Consider the following 18,756-nt stretch of genomic DNA (forward strand, 5'->3'; position numbering starts at 1 on the left):
TGATTTTGATTCACAGCGTTGACATCACTGATTTTTTTTAAAATAATATTATTCCGCAAAGTAAATCATGATTAAAACGCCGGACAAAGCTTATGAGATAATAGTGAAAGTCTTGTTCAGAGTGAAGGGCCCCACCGAAACCACGGCTCACTAAAGTTGAAACTTTTCTTCTTTTAAGGTGTATAATATTTGACTATTTAAACAGCCGCTAATAAACGAAAATATGCAGGAGAGAACAGTACTAGCTTTTCAATTATTGAAGAGTAATGTAATTCAAGTGCTGTGTAGTTTATTTCTTTGTATGGAAATTAGGGACCACCATAGAAAGTTGTTCTAATTATTTTTTCTTTCTTTTTTTTTGTACACAAATGTAAAATAAAACAAAAACATTTACCTGAGATGTGGCTGGCTTTGGCCTCGTCCAGCAGTCCAGATGAAGAGGCCCCCATGTCGTCCCGTGTGTCCGAGGTCTGAGTGGGTTGCAGCTGTGTTGAGGCGCTGCACACAGGAAGCCCCAGTGAAACATGACAGCTAAATACATTGTGTCAAGAGCCCTGCGCTCAACCCACTTCCTGTGGATTCTCTAACTCCATGTGGTGAAGAAAGTAAACATCTTACTGATGTCAATATACTGTCACTGCTGCAGCCCTCTGCTGGTGATAAAGGGTGGATGTTTGGATTCCAGCCCAGAGTCTTAAAGCTGCTTGTGGGAGTGTGTCCGAACAGCAGCAAAAATGAGACGAAGATACGGATGAAAATGCAACAAAAGAGCAACTGAAACGTGACCAAAGATGTGACGAAAAGAGTGCCAGAAAAGTGACAAAAAAGTGATGGAAAAAGGTGATGAAAATGCACACAAAAGAGCAACAAAAGGGAAGAGAGCAGTGACAAAAAAAAGGGATGAAAAAGAGATAAATGTGAGGAAAACGCAACAAAGAAAAGCCACAAAACAGCAACAGAAAAGTGACAAAAAGCGATGAAAATGTGGGGGAAGAAAATGCTACAAACAAAAACGCAATGAAATCAAATGTCAAAAAAGTGACAACAACGCAAGAAAAAAAAAGATCCGTTTAGGTTCGTTTTGTAGCTTTCAAATGAGGCTGGCCCATAGGCGGTCACCTATAGATTTGGGTAAAGCTGAACAGGAGAAAACGCACTTGGTGAAGGCGGGGGGTAAGAGGTTAAAGGGAAGTTACTTGACATTTCACAACTTTCAGGGGGCAATACTTTTACTTTCACAGAAGGTAATGTAATGGTTTGCTAACAACTAGACATTTGAGTCCTCTTGGGGGGGAGGGAAGTCTACATCCTGCATTATTTAAGCTTTTAGTGTATTGGAATTTTGCACTTTATAACATTACAATACCGTATGGTGTATGGAAAAGTAATAAGCTCAAATAGAAAGTCTCAAATGTCTGGACAAAAGTGGTTGATGTGAAGCAGTGTGAATGAGGTCCTAAAAGCTGATGCTAATGTTCCATAAAAATCAAGATAGATCTGTGAATAAAACGGATCAATCTCATCTCTAGTTATGTCACAGATGTCAACAGTCCTCCTAATACAGTTAATCCTCCTACAAGTACTTATTCTGGTGGAGGCAGCAGTCCACACTTCAGGGGAGAACATCCTGAGCCACTGTCAGGCCAGCGTTTCACCAGCTTTTCCTCGCTCTGTAACTCACAAAGAAAAGGACACTCCATTTGTTGCTCTTCAGACACTTTTGTCAAGACGCTTAAAGAGTTGGGTAAAGCGAAACTGGAGAAAATGTGCTTGGTTCAGGTGGGGGTTAAGAGGTTACATGCAATGCTTTGGGCCAATCAGAGCTCAGGTCCCTCACCACGGCCCAGCTCTGGAGAGGGATGACTGGCTGGGGTACTGGGACTTGCTTCAGAGCGCGTTTGGACACGAGCCACGGCACAGCTCTGGCTCCTCTCTCCAGCCGCATTACGCGCAGGACCACATTACGCACAAAGCACCGTTTCTTCAGCCGCCTCCTCGCTTTATCGCCACATTTAAACGTGTGCATTCATTTCTGCAGATTGGGATTTTATATTTTCCATCTTGCATCTTATATATATATAAAGAGGACTGTTTTTGGGGAGAGTTTGGAGATGGAGCGCAGCGGCGGATTGCCATTGCTACTTTTGTTTAGTTTGGTTTTATGCGCATCGAAGTGTGAAGAGGCAACGATAGAGAAAAGTCAGGATTCGTCGCTTGGGGAGGGGCAACAGAGCCAAGGAGCGGAGGCAATGGAGGTGAAAGAGCCGGGAAAGGCACATCCATCTCAGGTGGTGAGCGGGACCGCCGCCGGTGCGCAGGCGAGAGCGCTCAATGTGACGCCTACCTCCGAGCCGCTGGAGGAAGAGATGGACAATCAGGAGAACATCATCAGCCAGGTCAGCTTTACAAGTAAAAAACTATCGAAAACGAAGCCAGTGTATTACTTTATACAAGTGTTGTGAAAAAGTAACCCACAAATATGATTATTTATGTGCTCGACAAGCTAACGTGACTTTCAATTAGCACATGTATGTATTCCTCCGCCGGTAAGGGGCTAGCTGCTAGCATGAAAGTTTAAATTAGATACTACGCAAATAATAAATTAAATGTTGTCTAAAAGTTATAATAATACGCCCATATTTACAGTGGAAGAGGTTTAAGGCTTGAATAGGCTTCTTTTGTATTTTTTTTTACGTAGACAACTTACTAACAAGCTAGCTATATTTGGCAATTAAAGTATCCTTCCGCCAGATAATTAAATTGGGCGCTAAATAGTCCTTAGTGTTGTGTTTACTATGAAGTTATTCTGCTAAGATGAATCAATATTGACACGCCTCATGTGATATTAAAAAATATGACAACTCACACTTTCCAGATAGATAGATATGTATTATAATAAGCATTATATAATTGGTGGAGAGGGAGGGAATGTATTATTGTCCATCAAACACTAACTCACACACTCCATTAAAGCAGTACTAAGTAACTCTTCCCCCTAGAGGCCATAAGTGCAACTGCAGGTGTAGTAGGAAGTTACGATTTTTTAACTTATTAATTGTCTTGGAGAGAAGACAGGAAAGGCGAAGGGAGAGAGGGTTACTGTGCATCCAATTATACAATGGAAATATTTTTTTTTCACTCAAACTTGGCTGTAAATACTGTTTACGTTAGCCCGCAGTTAGCTTTGCCCGTTAGCATGTTAGCTTCTTCTTCGTGATTACATTAGTGTGTATTGCTTTCTCCGCACCGGTGGCAGTCAAGTTGCAAACATGGTTTTCTGGTCAGAGACACCAGGGGGAGATGAAAGACCCTCCACTCATCCCATAAACATTTGTATTACCCCCACAGGGACTACGGAAAGGATTTATTAAGGTAAACACGTTGCTTAGTACTGCTTTAATGCTTTCATACATACTCGAGGTTAAAGAAGTGTCTTGCCTAAGGACAGTCAGAGGATTTGAAACTTTTGAAAGTATTTAAAAGAGTCCGGTCGTCCGCAAAGATGACATGAAAGGCCAGTTGATTTATGTGTCCGGTTTTCTTTAAAAGTTCAACCAACTTTCCATCTCTCAGTGGAAAATTCAGACATAATTTTGGACACATGTTCTATAAACCCAATTTTCCCCCTTTGGAAATTGAGATTTAGTGATTGTGTTGGACTCAGCAGTTTCTGCACATGGCTAAAAATACTGCGTTTGAACCAACTCCAGACCTCAGTGAGTCAGCTGGACAGTGTCATGGGTTCGCCCCACAATTGAATGTTTTATGGTGAAGGCTTTCTTCTTCCCGGTGGCTGCTGGTTATGTAATTCCCAAACTGTAGGTGCTCCAAACCCAAATAACTGTTGGTAAGTATTGGAGGCTCTCAACATTTCATCACGCTTAAGTGCATACATTTACGTTTAATTGATGTTAATTCTGTTGCATAAAGTCTCTTGTTTTCTACTTTAACAAGCTTCAGTTTAGTAGCTTCAGTTGTGATTTTTGAGCAGTGTAACCGTGACTAGATTAAAAGGATTACGTTTTGTTTCAGTTGTTGGGAGATTACGACAAAGTGAGGACCATATCATCCGGCACAGACTGTGTTTGCCGCTGTGTCGTCCGACCAATCAGGCGCTCCGACTGTAGCCTGATGCAGGACAGTGCCACTGGAGCACCGGTCCGGGACGTTTACACTGTGGAGACGGTGACCTCAGGGAAAGACTGCCGGCGCTGTGAGTGCTTGGCTCCGCCCTCTGCTGTCAACCCCTGTGAGGGAGAGTACCGCTTTAAGAAGCTGCAGGAGGCCAGCAAGGATGACATCAAGGTAACAGTACAAGTCCAATTATGAACCGAGTGTGCAGCATTTCATTCATTAGCACCATTGTCTTACATATCGGTCAGTTGGGTTCTACAAGGCTCTGTTTTGGTCCCTTTCTTGTTCACTGTTATATAAATGACATTAGGCCTGGGGCGGTAACCGGATTACCGGATTACCGCACACACCGCGGGTCTGAGTTCCTCACCATCATCACCGCCAAAAAAAAAGAAATGCCTTTAAGTAAACGAAATTTTACCAGAAAAAGAACTAATAATAAATCCGAACAAGTGTCTCAATGAAAAAACTAACAAAAGTCTCAAAAAAGACCAGCCACAGGTGAAAATAAAATGAAAAAGCAGCCGCCCTGAGCAGGTAAGGTGCAGCAGTCCCATATCAGGCCTACGTGAGCGCGGAGTGTGTGGGTGACGAGATACAGCTCCATATGCAAATGAGCAGGACGCATTTACTTAAAGACTTTCAGACTGGGCCTGTTCAATAGGCGACGCGAGGGCAAACAATTAAATCTGACCCGCACCTTATTTTCCATAAAAAAAAATTGTTTTGGCATTATCCGTGCCACGACGCTCCGCGGCGCATTCGCTCCGCTTTGCGTAGCTGTGTTTATGCGGCTCCGCTACATCACCTCAGAGCGGCTGAAATGTAAACATGGCTCTGTAAACCGGGGAAAAACAGCTGAACTACGAAGACAAGAGGCTGATCGTTGGACGGACTGGCAGATTTGACCAAACCAAAGCACAAGGACACTCGTGCGTCGTGTTTTCAGACTTTTTCATGGATCATCATGGAGGAGCAGGACTCTTCGCGGTCCTCGGCAGGTGGACGTGTTTTCCTTCTTCATCAGGACAAAGACCTGACCAGTACCTTTAAGGAACGGATCTTTAGTTTGGGATGTGTTTACAAAGCGGGTGATGAAGCTGATGCAGCCTGAGTTTGGGGAAACTGCACCGGGCTGGCACGAGTGTTCAACCGGTCAACACGTGTGTTAAACTTGCTGTCTGGACTCTAGCTTAGCCCATTAATATCAGAACAATTCATTTGACAGGTAAATGTTTGCTTCCTTTCTCCTTTCACTCAATTTGATCTGCATTTGTGGGAAACATAAAGATACAAGCACAGAGATGTTTGTTTGCGATGGTCGGAGTGAAGAGGCTGAAGCTGGATAAATGATCACGCTAACATGAGCGCGTCATCTCATAATAAGAGCCTAAAATACTCAGTTTTTCATAAAAGATAGCCCTCCCTCCCCTGTTCAAATGTGTCTCCCCCACCTTTGAAACGCTTCTGACGCCAGTGAGCGCTATATCGCAAAACTGCGGGAATTTGTTGATTGCCGCCCGCGGTATGAAAAAACCCAAACCGGCACAGCCCTAAATGACATTTTTTAGTTAAGTTTAGTTTATTTCAAAATTTCATATATACAATCATAATCAACTTATAAACCATCATGTAACGCTACATGGAAACCCAAAAAGCTTCAGGCTTATCAAGAGGACCTTCCAGCCATTTGTCCTGAAGTTCACACACAAATGTACGCAGATGACGCTGTGATATATGTCCATGCTAAATCAAGTCAGAAAGCTGCAGCTGGGCGCCCGGGTGCGATGGGAAAATGTCCAGATTGGATGGTGCAATCATGTTTGACACTACATTTCAGCAACTGTCTGCAAGGCCATAAGAAATAATTATCACTTTGCACTGGAAACTATTGTTTAAGGAGTTGTAAACCTCTGGAAGTGAAGTATTTAGGTGCATCCTGTATTAACAACATTTAATTTATCACAGTTCAGGTATATTCACCACCATAAAGAGCACAGATTTATTTGCGATAATATTTGCACATCTTACATATAACATCACCACTTGGTCTATGTCAACCAACACTGTTTTTTAGTCTTGAAAAAGTGTCTGAACATGTTTTTCAAATGTACATTTTTAAAAGATTCCCTGTCCTTGAGCTACCATAGTTATTAGCTTGTTTTTTAACTGTTTTATTCTACTATGTCCTGGAAGCATTTTAACATAATTTAGACGATATAGGCGATATATAATTTGCCTTATTTGATCACATATTGAAACAGTTCTGTCATTTATTACTGTAGCTTGCCACCATAATAGACCTTCTGGAGGGTTCCTTGTACGGGATGGACTTGTTAAAGCTGAACTCTGTCACCACTAAACTACTGACCAGAGTCGACAACTTGGAAAAGGTACAGATAACAGAAAAATAATGATTCCAACATGCTAAGTATATACAACACTCATTCCTAATGCCAAGACTTTTCATTTACACGAGCCCACTCGCCAAAGTAGATAGATTTGTAAACCTGACGTTGTATGCTATGAGAAAATGTCACTTGCTTTTGGTTTATTTTATAGATTCATCCTATATTGTATGAATATTATGCAAAATACTTCAAATGTCTGTCTATGTTTCCAGTCTTTTTCTCGTACTCTCACTGAAAAACTAAAAGAAAGAGAACGCATGAAGGAAAAGGAGAAAGAAAAGAAGTCTCAACAGAAGAAAAAGAAAGTCAATGATTTAGAGAGAAGTAAAGTAAACAAGCAGGTAAACACACTGACTTACGACATGTCACAGAATATTTCGGTGGATTTGCTTGGTTTTTCATGCAGGTTTCTTTTGTTGTTATATTGTTGTATTGCAGAAATTATTTGAAGAGAAGTCGCCGGCGAAAAATAAGACGGAAAATCAAAAACCTCCTCAGGATAAACTAGAGACCAAGCCAAGTATCAAGGACAAGAGCAGCCTGGTCGTCAAAGGCGTGACGTTTTATAAAGCTGAAGAGGAGACCTACAAGGGGAAGGAACAGGGCAGGAATACAAAAGATAAAAATAGTCAGTTTTATCCTTGCCATTATGCTATTATGTGAAAGCTATTTTTGACAATTATTTACCTTATTCATTTCAGTGGATTTGTTAATTGCCGACGAGTTTCCCCCAACCCGCTCCACCATTCCTCCTGCGACCACAAAACTCCAAGAGATCCCTTCAACTACCATAAGGACCACCACAACTACAAGCAAACCAACGACTAAAGATAAACTTACAGAGGTGTCCCAAAAAGCAGACCAACCTCCAAGCAGAGCCCCTATCCAAAAGACCACCGCCTCGACTCTGTCTGATGTGGGACGGCCCATTGATGCAGCTCCTACACAGCCCCAGCCCGGTGTGAAGAGCAAGCTAAGCTGGACCGAGAGCCCGGCCGACCAGCCCAAGCCCACCAAAAAACCTGGTAACCTTAAGTGAAGATGGCTGGTTTCAGAATGCAGTCATGGCTTTAGGTGTGACTAGTATTATATTATTGTTGCCTTGTCTGAACACAAGTGTTCTAAATGTATTTCACCAGGTCTGTGTAAAGACACAGTGGCCAGTATCTCTGAGCCTGTCCAGCACAACACGTATGGTTTAGCAGACGGAGCCTGGATGAGAGACGCTCGAGGCCATGGCAGTGTCATCTACCTCACTGACGGTCACTATGGCAACACCCTGCTGGAGTTCAGAGACATTGATGCTTTCAAATCAGGTATTTTTGCTGTGTATTTTTTCCCTAGTGCAGTAGTTCACTATTCGGCATAGATACAGTACATATCTGTAGAGCTGCTATCCCTTAGCCGACCACTAGGGGGGCCTGCTCCAGACGTTGCCTAAATGCAGTAATATTGATCAAATTGCAGTTGCAGTTTGAAGTATTTGTTCGCGTTTTGAACTGAAAAGAGTGAGAGAGGAAGCTTTCTACCAACATGTCAGTGACATGTGACATACCACAGTAAAAAAGGAAGAGATTGCTTTACGTGTTTGAAAACATGTTGCCACAGCAAAGGTCATTGTTCACATTACACGCTGCACTGCCCCACAGCTCCACAGACTCACAGATCCACAGACTCACAGCCCCACAGTCTCACAGCCTTTATATCACTGCTGGAATCCATGTGAAAGAAGCCCGGCTTAAGCTGACGGACAGCAGTTAAGACCCGCCCCCCTCCTGTTTTCTCTATGGCTGTCCTCGTTAGTATAGTGGTGAGTATCCCCGCCTGTCACGCGGGAGACCGGGGTTCGATTCCCCGACGGGGAGGCAATACCTTTTCCTTATGCGCTGTTAACACATACACTCTTTTATAGAGTGTACACATGCACACATTTGGCAAAAATATTACATTTGTTTAGACCGTGGTCGAACAACCTTTAAAACAGTGAAAGCTTTACTGCCCCAGTTCTTCTCTGTGTCTCACTTCCTGCTGCAGCAGGCTCTCTTTGTTTTTCTACGGATCAGGCAAAAGGAGCCTCAAGGCTTTTTCAAAACTACAATGAAGAGCAGAAATAAGTAAAGTGAGAGTAAGACGTTTGAAGTGTAGAGTTGCGTCGCGGTCTGCAGACTAAAGGCGCAGGCTCATGAATAGGTCTTTTGTTGTGGTAAACGCGGTGAGCAGATAACCCCCAGGGCAGAGGCCGGAGGTGAAAGGTTTTAGCCCAGTGTGTTTTGACACAAACTGGGGTCACAGAAGTCTATATTTTGAAACATATCTTTATGCAAGACCACAACAGTCCTCTTGACTCTTGTTGCATCAGCTACTTCATTTTCCCCTTTGGAAAATGTATTTCTGTTGTTACTTTTGACTGAAGTAATCTGGGCATGTATGGTTTTCCTGTGTGTTTATTTAGATAAATCATTGACGTGTGTCTGAGGAGAAAAATTGCCACTGCTTTGCTGGTTCATATGTTTGAATGCCCCTCCCCCGACCACGAGTCTTTGCTTTTCCTGCTCTTCTGAGCTCAACTGCTCTGACTGGAGCATTGCTAATGTGGGTTTACAAAGCATTAACTTTCTTTTTACATTTCTTCTAGCTAATAATTGTTGAGCTGGAATAAGGAGAACCCAATAAATATGAAAAAAATAAATAAAACCTGACCAGACATTTCTAGCCCAGCTTTATGAATATAGCACATTTCAACAACTTGGACTATATCCACACGAAGACAAAACGCTTATAATTTCAGAATCTTTCTCTATAAACACGGAGCCAGCTCAGTAAATGAGTGTGTCCACATGAAGCCACATGGGATTCATGGATTTACGATGTACAGAAAAGACGAGTTTATTCTTCAGATGTAATGGGACTGAAGCAGAAAAACTGTCAGTGACCAGACTTTCACTGTCAGTCCAAAAACACAGACTGAATAGAGGCTATTCTGCAGTGTTTTACTTCTTGTCACCTGTGGCTCACAGACCGTGGTGGAGCATAGAGGAGCGGAGAAAAACTCATTATAAGGTCAATAGATTATGGAGACAGACACAGCTCTGGAGCTGTGATGTCATCGTTTTAGTCAAAGTTGTGGAGACGCCTTAACAACGAAGCCATGTTAACGGCGTTTTGAGATCTTTCCACTCAGGGACCTGGTTTGGAAAATATTTGTTTACAGTAGGGTTGGGCGATGTTTACAGTGAACCATCGTGATGGACGATGATATCGTCCATTTCTCATTATAAGCATTTTTTAAAGACATTTACATAGCCTATATAGAGGCTGCATATTACTATATATGTTAGGAAAATGTGAGATTCCATGATAAATCGATCTAAACTAAACCTAATCTGAACAAAATCACGGAACACGAATTTTGCAACAGAAGTGTGTGTGTTAAAACTCGTGCGTAAAGTCTGAGAGGAGAACGACTTATTCAGAGCATCAACTCCTCAATACCAAGGCTCTTATCACACTAATACAAATGTAAATCGGAGCTTATTATTTGCATTTGCTCAGTATTAATGTAATACTGGGTAAGAAACAGTGGGTGAACGGGACAATGTTTAGAAGTTTGCGTCGTAGTTTACGTTTTGAAGCCGCTCCAGCCTCTTTCTCTCCTCTCTCTTTCCTCTCTCGCTACTTCGTGAGAATAATCTAAACCCATGCGTGCCCAGCTTGCTCCGATGTGAGAGCCGTTCTTGTCATTTTAAAACGGTTTAAGTTTCCGTACGAAGTAAAGCAAAACCACGCGCTGTTAAACTCTGAGGTGCAGAGAGAGAGAGAAAGCTCCGCGCATCAGAAATAGAGCAGCGCTGCGTCTTTACTTTAATAATTACGGCTAACACATCATGTCTTCTGGCAGGTACTGAAACTGAAAATTCGTGATTTAATTTACAGTGCAATCTCTGCAAAGTTTGTAGGTTTACACGGCCTACTGAAGACCAGTGCGTGTTTCTGACAGGAGGGGGCGTGGCATCACGATGGTGGCTCTACATCGTGATGTTGCTCATCCATCATGATGGACGATGATATCATCCATCGGCACAACCCTAGTTTACAGACCCCCAAAACACCGGTTTCGTGTGGATGTTGCGCTGTATTGATAAAATATTTTCGTGTTTAGCCCTGAGCTTGACTTCGTGTGGACAGGGCCATAGACAGTTTCCAAAGAGCTGCACAGACAAGAATTAAGTAAGTGCTTTGTTTGTCACTGTACAACAAAATTGTGTTCAGGTGTTAGTCCTGAGCCGCTGCGACTGAGCCGCACTGCCATTGTGGACCAACCTGACACGCATGTTTTTGGAGGTAGTGAAAACCGTAGCACCCAGAGGAAACCTGGCTGGCTTCCTTCAGTGGTCCTCTGAAACTGTGTCCTTCACTGGTCAGCTCCTTCCTCTCCCTCCTGTGCAGCTCCCTCCGACCCAGAATAAAGCATAATAACATAGATAATATAATAAGAGTTTCATTCAGCTTCACTACCTTAAAGCTGCCCTCAACTATTCCATTTTCCGGCCCGGAATTGTTGCATTCCAACATTGCTTATTCTACTCAGAAACCTCCCGAGCTGCTGCCGCTAACCCGCTGTAAAAAGCCAAACGTAACGACTTCGTATTGAACAAACAGACGAGCCACGCACACTTCTTCTTTCACAAACACTCAAACTAAACAGTTTCGGGTGGAGTCTATTTGCGCACACGGCAGTGTGTACGTGCACACGCATGAGCGCTCCCACGTGCACGTCAGCGTGAGCCGGTGTCGACCCACAGGACACAATCTGAGTGGCAGAAAACAGGCTGTAGCTCGAGTTTAGTTCATTATTTTACTGCACTAAGTTTTCATTTGGACTCAGTCCCCAGAGCTACAGCCAAACCTAACCAACAGCATTGATTTCCTACAGTAGATATAGATAATAATAACGATTAAAAAAAAGTTAAGTAAGTGAAGTATTTTAACTCCCATATATTGTGTAGTGTATGCGCAAAGTAGAAATAAAATGTAGAGTAATAAAAAAATAAATATAGGCCAAGGATTAAAGCCTACGTATGCAGTAGCCTCTAACTCACTTTTTTTTTTCCTTTTAAAGTACCAATAAGAGTACCGTAGCCTAACTCTATGATTGACAGGCTCTGGAGCTCTGGAGCTCTGTGGAGGCTCGTTGCAACTTCCCGCCTTTTTGCCCTTTTACGCCGCGCTCGCACCAAACAAAATTAAGTCACTCGGTGGAGGTGGAGTTTGAGACGCAGCTGAAGTGCATGAGCCAATTACACACAGGTGTCTGACAGATCTTGTTCTATGGTTGGTCGTCGCCACTGGAAATGGCTCTGTATTTGCATAGAGTTGGATTGATTTCAACGCTATGCAAATGCCATCGCCGCTCATGCCTTGTTGAAAGCCAGAGAATTAAAGTCGGTCTTCTCCTCTGTCTGAACCTGTCTAAATCCAGTCTGATCTAGTGCAAACTGGTCTGAACCAGCTCAAAACCAGTCTGTATCAGTCAAAAACCCATCTGAACCAGTCTAAACCAGCCTGAACTCATCTAAACCCAATATGTCAAGTTCATGGCCAGTGTGAACCAGTCTAAACCAGCCTGAACCGCCGCTGTTTGAGACCACTAGCCATAGTCTGTCTATTGTACAGCAAGTGCACAGTATGTTCCTGTGTTGAATTGCTCTGCACCTGTTGGGCTGGTGCTGCTGAAGTGACATTTCCTCTGCTCCGCGATGGCTCCAGTCGTTACATAATACACTCATAAACCCTGTCTAATGGTCTAAGCAGCTGCCTGTGTGTGTTTTGTCTACAGGACTGTCCAGTAACTCATACAAGCTGCCGTACAGCTTCACCGGGACGGGCCACGTGGTGTTTGACGGGACGTTCTACTATAATCGCGCCTTCAGCCGGGACATCATTCGCTTCGACCTCAGGCGCAGGTTCGTGGCCGCCTGGACCACGCTGCATGACGCCCTGTTAGAGGAGCAGACCCACAGGACGCACTCGGAGGTAAGATTCACGGCCTCTGGAAACACACAGGGTGAGTTATGGGACAAGGTGGGCCAGGCCACGGAACAACAAAAAAAGTGTGTAAATCATGAACAGATAAGAAACCAAAACGACCGCTGTGGAAAACGGTTGAAATGTTGAGTTGCCCTGTGTTGCCCAGAGACACGTCAACCACTTGAAAGATACCTTTAAAAAAAAAAAGTCAATTAAAGTGCTTTTTCATTTTGAGTGTACTTTATTATTAATACATCATTTATGTATGTGTGTAGTCATGTGACTGATGAAACAAATATATGTGCTCAATACGGCTGTGGAGGGCCTTAGCACGGAGGCAATATGAGAACTGAAATGTACACTCAGGCATAGGCAAGGAGAGTGAAAGAGGGAGATCATTGCACACTTGTACTCATGAAGTTGTTGAAAACTGCATTATAGTAGATGTACCAGAGCGCTGGCCTACGGACTCAAAGGTCAACAGTTTGTTCCCTTGGTGCACAGATCCTGTGGGTGCTGCAGAGCCACCCAAATCTTTGAGCACCCAGGCAAATTTGCCCTGATTATAAAACGATTTAATAGATATAACTTGTAAATCACTTCTTCTCTTCTCACACGCGCGGGTCACTTCATTAGGTTAATAGAGGTGCAGCACAGTGTGTTGTTTACTTTTTATTAAAAAAGAAAGATATTTGTGTGTGTTTGCCCTTTTAGTGACCCACCAGTTGTTTGGGTGGTCACAGCAGCCTATATGATCAGTTGTTTTTAGGCTTCTGGTAGGTTTTCTTTACTGATGGAACCATCTCCATGATTACTCATCCATCCATCCAGAAAACCAACCAGAAACCCTAAAAACCTGTGTAACGGTTCAGGGTGCAGCACCCATGGCTCAGTGCTTCACGCTGCAAGTGCAATATAAAAAATATTAAGTTGGTTTTGAAATAAAAATGTTTTATAAATGTTCATTATTTGGCAGTATGTATTGTTTCAGAATAAAACTGCAAAAAAAGCAATGCTTTCTAAAACTGTTTATATATAAAAGAATATAGACACAGTCACAATACAAGGTACGATGCATATCGTCACATTTTGCACCGCGGTGTATTATTACACTAGTAAAAAACTATTGATCCTGGATCATTGTAGAGGCCAAGCACCCACACAGCCACTGAGTCACACGAACGTCAAGTATGCAGTAAGATAATTCTTTTCTCCATAGTTGAAGAGTTCCTTAATGCACCTTTGTGTTGACTGGAGTTGTGTGTATAAGTGATGTTCCAGAGACCTGTAGCGATAGCTCCGTGTGGCTGTGATTTCAGGTGGAGTTTGCGGTGGACGAGTCAGGCCTGTGGGTGCTGTATCCTGCTGTGGACTCTGAGGGCTTCCACCAGGAAGTGATCCTGCTCACTCAGCTCCGCCCACGAGACCTGCAGCCTATCCAGACCTTCCGCACCGGTCTGCGCCGCGGCCGCTACGGGAACAGCTTCCTGGTCTGTGGCGTGCTCTATGCGGTGGACAACATCGAGCGGCGCTACGCTAACGTGACGTACGCCTTTGACACGCACACGTTCACACACACGGTGCCTCTGTTGGCCTTCACCAGCGCGCACCAGCACACGGCCCAGCTCAGCTACTGCCCCCTGGACAAAAAACTCTACGCATGGGACAATGGCCACCAGATGGTGTACGACGTTATGTTTGCCTATTAGCACGAGAGAAAAGTGACACTTTATGAATGTTTTACTGTGGATAACTTGAACACGCTCATCTGCAGAGGCTTGGACACTATCAACTATTAACTACGTTACTTTTGACTTAGCCCGATTAATTAGCCAGCGTCATGGCCCAGCGAAAACCAATTACTGACACTGTGGTGGATTGTACGCTGTTTGTTGTTTGCTCCAGTGGTGTGCTGGGTCGTCCAGAGAGTCAGGACGTTTCCAAGTGCGACAAACAATAGATATTTATATAAATAAATATTTATAGCAGACTCTCAAAGTAGGGCTGCTATAGGCTTTACAGGCATTTACAGACTGCAGCAGGAGTCTGGAGTACTTCTAAAGGTAGAGACATGAATAAGTTATGCAAACGTTTGGTATAACGTTTAATAACTGAAGTATTGAAATCAGAAAGAACTTTTTCACCGCGCTTCTCTTTAACTGCGTCTACAATATGGAGACACCATTAGACGTTGCACACCCCCTTTGAGCTCATTCAAGATGGTAGAGTCCAATGTAGCGGCTTCTCACAACAGGAGTATCCACGGCCGTCCACATAAGTACGAAAAAGTCGACCGAAAAAGGCGAGATGGGGCTGAGAAAGAAAGGTGTGTGTGAAAAGTGTAAAAATAAGAAACATTTTATCTGTATTACCCAGATTACAAGCGTGGTAGCCCGATGTGACAGTGTGACATCAAACAGATGTAATTAATCCCCGACCGTTTTGTCTGCAATTATCTAAGCGAGCTAAACCTCCGACTGTAAAAAGGGCCAGTCCAAATGATAAGACTGAGGTCCCAGCCACTGCTTTGCTAGTTTTGTGTATTATTCCTAAAGTGGGTGTACGCTGCACAAAACAGACCACCATAGCCCAAAAAAGGTGGTCGTAGGTCTCACTGTGAAAGAGGGATATATAAATTACAACCACCAAACGACCTTAGACGAGCTACGACTGATATCCAGCAGCGTCTCATACTGTGTTTTGAAATCTGGCTGCAGAGTCAAAGTGCTGCCTTCCTCACGCTGTGCAGTGTGACGACTCACCACTTATGATGCACATGAAAGGTAAGCTCTATTGTGTTAGCTGAAAGGCTCCTAGTCTAAGCTACTTTTATAAACAATACAATCGCATTTCTCTTTGTAACAATGTGAGACAGTGAAGTGTCTCTGTGACTCAGATTTGAAGCTCTGACGACTGCTTTTCTCAGCCAACATCTGAGCCAACGAAAATAAGAGAAAAACTGTAATTGCCTTTGAGCAGCCATTCACTTTCAGCTCATTGAGTCTGGACCAAACCATTTCTTTGTGTTTAAGTGATTTAGACGAGCACTCAGACTTGGCTCCTCCAAAAGAACTAGGTAAAATGCCAGTCCTTTTTCACAAGGTTTAGCCAGTAAATTACACAAAGATGCTTTTGCTTCAAAAACCTTCGACTGTGTGAAAGCAGTCCGAATTCCAAAGCTTGGCATCATGCACTGTACGCATCTTCGTTTTTTTTAATGTGTGTGTGTGTGGCAATTTTTCTAAATCAGGAGAGATTTGACAAAGTTTTATTCAGGCTGCTGCTTGTACTTGTTTGTAATTTAAAATAAACTTCTAATAATGTGTAATTGAGCTGTCTTCTTCCTTTAAGCTTTGTGCTTGGCCAGTCTGCTGTGGACACTTCAGGGGCGCGCAGTTTTCCTGGAAACTGTGAAATCAATGAAAGGCTCCCAGTGGAAAGTCACCCGCAGCCAAATGCAGTTCAACACCCTGACACAGCTCACAGCCAAGGCTTTCAAATTAGGACTATTCAGATTACTCCAAGCATTACTTTCACCTTGAAAACCCTGCATTTTTAACATTCAAACAAAACGTCAATGTGGCAAGTCCTTTGAAAGTCCTTTTAAAGTCCTGTCTTAAAGCCACACTGTGTAACCTTTTACTCACTAAACAGAAAAATACATGCATGTATTTCATTATGTTTCTTTTGGTGAAAAATGCCTCGTCTAAAGCTTTGCTGTGAGCGTCCGGCCTCTCCTCTGACTCATAACTCTCTCACTAGCTGGTCTCCAAAGAGATATTGTACATTTGCAATATGTTACAAATGTTTTGGTTGATAACGATCATGCTGCATTCATGTGAACTGGGGCGCTTGTTTTCCCGAGATGTGACATCATTATCCTCTGTTAGTTTGTGTTCATGTGCTTTTTATTGGGGAAAATGGGATTTTGTCTTTTATCGGTGATTAGCGCTTAGATTAGCTACTCATTTAAATGTGTGGTTAGCATCTTGTAAACAAATCTATCAGGCATTGATCTGGCATTTCACTTGCAATTTCGTTACTCCAAGGATGACGACAGCTCACATTAAAGGGACTTTACGGAGTTTAAAAATGTTAAAATTAAAAGTATTTTCCTCCCCCTACATGTTCCAACAATGTCCTAATGTGTAGAATGAGCCCAGACCTGTTCACCACAACTGCCTCTAAAATCCTGCACTGTCGCTGAAAACGGTGTTACTTTGGGTCCGAATTGCCGTCATGCACGAGTTTAAAATAGAAGGTGCAGTTACACGTATGACCTGAGGTGACAGTAGTGAGTATAAAACGGCTAACATGCGTCTAGCCCCTTTAAACTAAAAAAAGTAGCAGTTTAACAAAAATGTACACATTAAACGATAAAAGAAGAAATCAGCTGATTTCCGCAGTGCATGCAGGTGCATGAGTCAGGAAGCTCATCTTGGCCCGAGTTCCCCAGTTGTTTTCCCCAGTTGAGCGAGCACGAGCAGTCATGTGCATTACCCAACTGGGAAAAATGTTTTCCTCAGTTCCAGAGGACCACATGAACGCACCATTAATATAAATGGCTATGATGAAAAGTCACTAACGTTAGCTGCAGTGCTTACCTTTAGCTTGAGCTGCTAAATGATCGATAGCTTCCCCTCTCGGGCAAAAAAGCAATAATCTAAGCCGTTTTCTTCATTCATGTATAAGCCATGGTAAATACAACTCATCTGACTAATATGTAAATATTAAAGTGTCCCTTGAACCTTTCACAAAAATCCACTATAACCAAAGTTAAGCGGACTTGTAGTAGATGTTGTGCACTCAAGTAGTTTGTAATAATAAGGCCCAGCTTCATCCTCTGCTGACACAGGAGGGAGTGAAGCTAAAGACATCTTCTGCTTCCTGTAGCCCCACTTCGTGACATCAGCAGTTGAGGGAACATTCTCTTGAAGGACACAGACTGAATATGTGAAATTACCCAAACTTACTTGACTGAAAGGAACTTCTCTAATGTTCAATGAGAGGGAAACATAGGGAACATCGGTAAAAAACCTCCAGGCAGTTTACCCGGATACTCACCCTGTAAAGAGACATTGAGTTATGAGTCAGAGCGGAGGGGGTCCCCGCAGTGACTGGGGTGTAATTCTTCACTTCATGGACTGCCTTTTATTGGCCCTCTGCTGCGGCGGGGCATCCTGACATGTGTTTGTGAATGACCCGTGGAGAGCACTTAACCCCGCGCAGAGAGGAGTCGGAAAACACACTGTCACCATCTCCACCTGCGCACAGGCTTTCCGAGCTTCACTCCGTCTTCTCTTAATTACTCTGAGGATGGAGATGACTTTTTACCACTCAGGAACAAAAGTCTAGCACACGTCATTCACATAATAACCTTGAGTTTGAAATTAATTGCATGCAGGGTTTCTGCGGGGTATTATGCCAAAATCAAGGTCATAAATATCTGAATCAATCTTTTATGCCATGAATCAATTAAAAAAAGACTAAAATGGTGATCCAAAGCACATTCAACTGCCTGTTGTGCTGAAGTTTTCTGTGAAGTTTTGGGTTAATCTAATGTTTCCAAATCTTTTGTAATGTAGAAAATGCATACATTTGTTATGAACCGCTTCAACCCGCAGCTAACCTTCTCTTTGTCTTCTCAAGGCTGGACTATTGTAATGGACTCTTTTATGGGATTCCTGCCAAAGAGCTGCAAAGGCTGCAATACATCCAGACCAGAGCGGCTAGAATCCTCATGCGAGGCAGAACATGTGACCATACTACGCCCATTCTGTATTCACTGCACTGGCTTCCTGCTTCTGCAAGGATCAAGTATAAAATTCAGCTGCTCACTCACAAAAGCATCAGCCGCAGGATCTTGTTATGATGAGCCTTCTCCGTGGCTTAGATTTAGAGATTAAAAGCCTTTGTTTGGGTGGGCATGCTGTGTGGTCGAGACGTTCAGCTGGGGCCTTTCATTTACATCGTTGTTGCTTCCTAGATGACTCCACATCTGTGAGCGGCGCTAGTATCGGCTCGTCATTCTTTTTGGCCCATCCTCTTTCCAGTTGTGCCATGTCGTCGCGGATCTTACCAGGCTTTGGAAATGGGATAAGAAAAGTTCCGTCCGGCAACCCGTCTGGATATTTAGAGTCCGATTCACGCAGGCCCCAACAGAAGTGCTTAGTTCTTCTTCTTT

The 18,756-nt window shown here is 43.2% G+C and overlaps 2 protein-coding genes across 2 annotated transcripts in view; one reads left to right on the forward strand and one right to left on the reverse strand.

The window, feature by feature from the left end:
• Nucleotides 1-3,854, reverse strand: part of LOC306972502 (protein Niban 1-like) — an 18,915-nt gene extending 15,061 nt beyond the window's left edge. The window contains exons 1-2 of the mRNA XM_079569152.1: nt 3,713-3,854; nt 395-498 (exon numbers count right to left, since the gene is read on the reverse strand). Of these exons, the coding sequence (XP_079425278.1) occupies nt 395-449 (55 nt within the window). The 5' untranslated portion in view covers nt 450-498; nt 3,713-3,854. The remainder of the gene's footprint in view (nt 1-394; nt 499-3,712) is intronic.
• On the forward strand, nt 2,099-14,510 carry LOC306972508 (olfactomedin-like protein 2B). Its single transcript, XM_079569161.1, has 9 exons — nt 2,099-2,396; nt 4,033-4,305; nt 6,420-6,527; nt 6,758-6,850; nt 6,984-7,173; nt 7,247-7,570; nt 7,685-7,861; nt 12,382-12,578; nt 13,892-14,510. The coding sequence occupies exons 1-9, from the start codon at nt 2,112-2,114 to the stop codon at nt 14,279-14,281; spliced, it is 2,037 nt and encodes a 678-aa protein (XP_079425287.1). The 5' UTR covers nt 2,099-2,111; the 3' UTR covers nt 14,282-14,510.
• Nucleotides 14,511-18,756: the final 4,246 nt, after the last annotated feature.

Source organism: Gobius niger, assembly GCF_951799975.1.
Source record: "Gobius niger genome assembly, chromosome: 13".
In the NCBI taxonomy this organism is placed as follows: domain Eukaryota; kingdom Metazoa; phylum Chordata; class Actinopteri; order Gobiiformes; family Gobiidae; genus Gobius; species Gobius niger.